The sequence below is a fragment of the Musa acuminata genome, unplaced genomic scaffold (assembly GCF_036884655.1).
Source record: "Musa acuminata AAA Group cultivar baxijiao unplaced genomic scaffold, Cavendish_Baxijiao_AAA HiC_scaffold_1125, whole genome shotgun sequence".
Lineage (NCBI taxonomy): Eukaryota > Viridiplantae > Streptophyta > Magnoliopsida > Zingiberales > Musaceae > Musa > Musa acuminata.
This window is the reverse complement of record NW_027021338.1, coordinates 74,526-77,025: the sequence shown is the minus strand read 5'-3', so window position 1 is coordinate 77,025 and position 2,500 is coordinate 74,526. Positions and strand designations below refer to the sequence as shown.

At 41.5% G+C, this 2,500-nt stretch overlaps 1 protein-coding gene across 1 annotated transcript in view; it reads right to left on the bottom strand.

Annotated features, from left to right (window-relative positions):
* Window positions 1–1,628: 1,628 nt before the first annotated feature.
* The window catches only part of LOC135666735 (photosystem I P700 chlorophyll a apoprotein A1), a 2,677-nt gene continuing 1,805 nt past the window's right edge, over window positions 1,629–2,500 (bottom strand). Inside the window, exon 1 of the mRNA XM_065178363.1 lies at window positions 1,629–2,500. This exon is cut by the window's right edge and continues 1,805 nt beyond it. Within this exon, the coding sequence (XP_065034435.1) occupies window positions 1,814–2,500 (687 nt within the window). The 3' untranslated portion in view covers window positions 1,629–1,813.

Genomic DNA, 2,500 nt, shown 5'->3' with positions numbered 1-2,500 from the left:
CCAATGCCAATAAAAAGTAACCCACCCAATGGTATTTAACATCCAGAAAACTGCCAAATAAAATGCGTCCCAAGCAGAAATATCACAAGTACCGCCGCGTCCTGGGCCGTCGCAAGGAAAACTATAACCGAAATCCTTTTTATCTGGCATTAACTTGGAACCACGTGCATCTAAAGCACCTTTTACTAAAATCAGTGTAGTTGTATGCAAACCTAGAGCAATAGCATGATGAACCAAGAAGTCCCCAGGACCTATTGTTAAGAAGAGTGAATTACTATTCTCATTAACAGCATTCAACCAGCCCGGTAACCATATGCTTCGACCTGCATTGAATGCTGGGCCATTCGTTGAAGATAAGAGTACATCGAACCCATATGAAGTCTTACCATGAGCGGATTGTATCCATTGGGCAAATATAGGTTCAATCAAGATTTGTTTTTCCGGAGTACCAAAAGCGAGCATAACATCGTTATGAACATAAAGGCCCAAGGTATGGAACCCAAGAAACAGGCTGGCCCAACTTAAATGAGATATGATAGCTTCTTTGTGGTCTAACATTCTTGCCAATACATTATCCTCATTCTGTTCTGGATTGTAATCTCTAATGAAGAATATAGCTCCATGAGCAAAGGCTCCTGTCATGATAAACCCTGCGATGTATTGGTGATGAGTATATAACGCAGCTTGAGTAGTAAAGTCTTGTGCTATGAATGCATAAGCAGGTAAAGAGTACATGTGTTGAGCTACTAAGGAAGTAATAACCCCTAAAGAGGCTAGAGCAAGACCTAATTGAAAATGAAGCGAATTATTGATTGTGTCATAAAGACCCTTATGCCCACGCCCTAATCGACCCCCTGGAGGAATATGTGTTTCTAAAAGATCTTTGATACTGTGCCCAATCCCGAAGTTAGTTCTATACATATGACCAGCGATCAGGAAAATAAATGCAATAGCTAAATGATGATGAGCAATATCGGTCAGCCATAAACTTTGCGTTTGTGGATGAAATCCACCGAGAAGGGTTAGAATGGCAGTTCCTGTTCCTTGGGAAGTACCAAATAAATGGCTACTCGAATCAGGGTTTTGGGCATAAAGATTCCACTGACCCGTAAAAAGTGGTCCCAACCCTTGAGGATAGGGTAATACATCTAAAAAATTATTCCATCTGACGTACTGTCCCCTGGATCCTGGAATAGCGACATGAACTAAATGTCCTGTCCAAGCCAAAGAACTCACTCCGAAAAGTCCTGACAAATGATGATTTAGACGAGATTCGGCATTTTTGAACCACGAAACGCTTGGTTTCCATTTTGGTTGTAAGTGTAACCAACCCGCTATTAAGGATATAGCAGAAAGAAATAATAGAAAAAGAGCTCCAGTATAAAGATCTTCATTAGTGCGTAATCCGATTGTATACCACCACTGATAAACGCCGGAATAAGCGATATTCACTGGACCGGTAGCACCTCCTCGAGTAAAGGCTTCTACAGCTGGTTGACCAAAATGAGGATCCCAAATTGCATGAGCAATAGGTCTTACATGTAAAGGGTCTTGTATCCATGACTCAAAATTTCCTTGCCAAGCTACATGAAAGAGATTTCCGGACGTCCACAGAAAGATTATTGCTAATTGCCCAAAGTGAGAAGCAAAAATGTTCTGATAAAGACGTTCCTCAGTAATATCATCATGACTCTCGAAGTCATGTGCGGTAGCAATACCAAACCAAATACGACGAGTAGTGGGGTCCTGAGCTAAGCCTTGGCTAAACCTCGGAAATCTTAATGCCATAATGCCTTTCAAATCCTCCTAGCCATTATCCTACTGCAATAATTCTTGCTAAGAAGAATGCCCATGTTGTGGCAATTCCACCCAGAAGGTAATGGGTTACTCCTACAGCACGTCCTTGTACAATGCTCAAGGCTCTAGGCTGAGTAGCAGGAGCAACTTTTAATTTGTTATGAGCCCAAACGATGGATTCAATGAGTTCTTGCCAATAACCACGGCCACTGAATAGAAACATTAAACTGAAAGCCCAGACAAAATGAGCACCTAAGAAAAAGAGACCATATGCAGATAATGAAGAACCATAAGACTGAATTACCTGAGATGCCTGTGCCCATAAGAAATCTCGAAGCCACCCATTAATAGTAATGGAACTCTGCGCAAAGTTTCCTCCTGTAATATGAGTTACTACCCCTTGATCACTTATAGTACCCCAAACATCCGACTGCATTTTCCAACTGAAATGGAAAATAACTACGGAAATCGCATTGTACATCCAGAATAGACCTAAGAAGACATGATCCCAGGCAGATACTTGACATGTCCCCCCTCTTCCAGGTCCATCACAAGGAAAACGAAAACCAAGATTTGCTTTATCAGGTATCAAACGGGAACTGCGAGCAAATAGAACACCTTTCAGTAGTATCAATACAGTCACGTGGATCGTAAATGCATGAATATGATGGACTAAGAAGTCTGCGGTTCCTAATGGAATAGG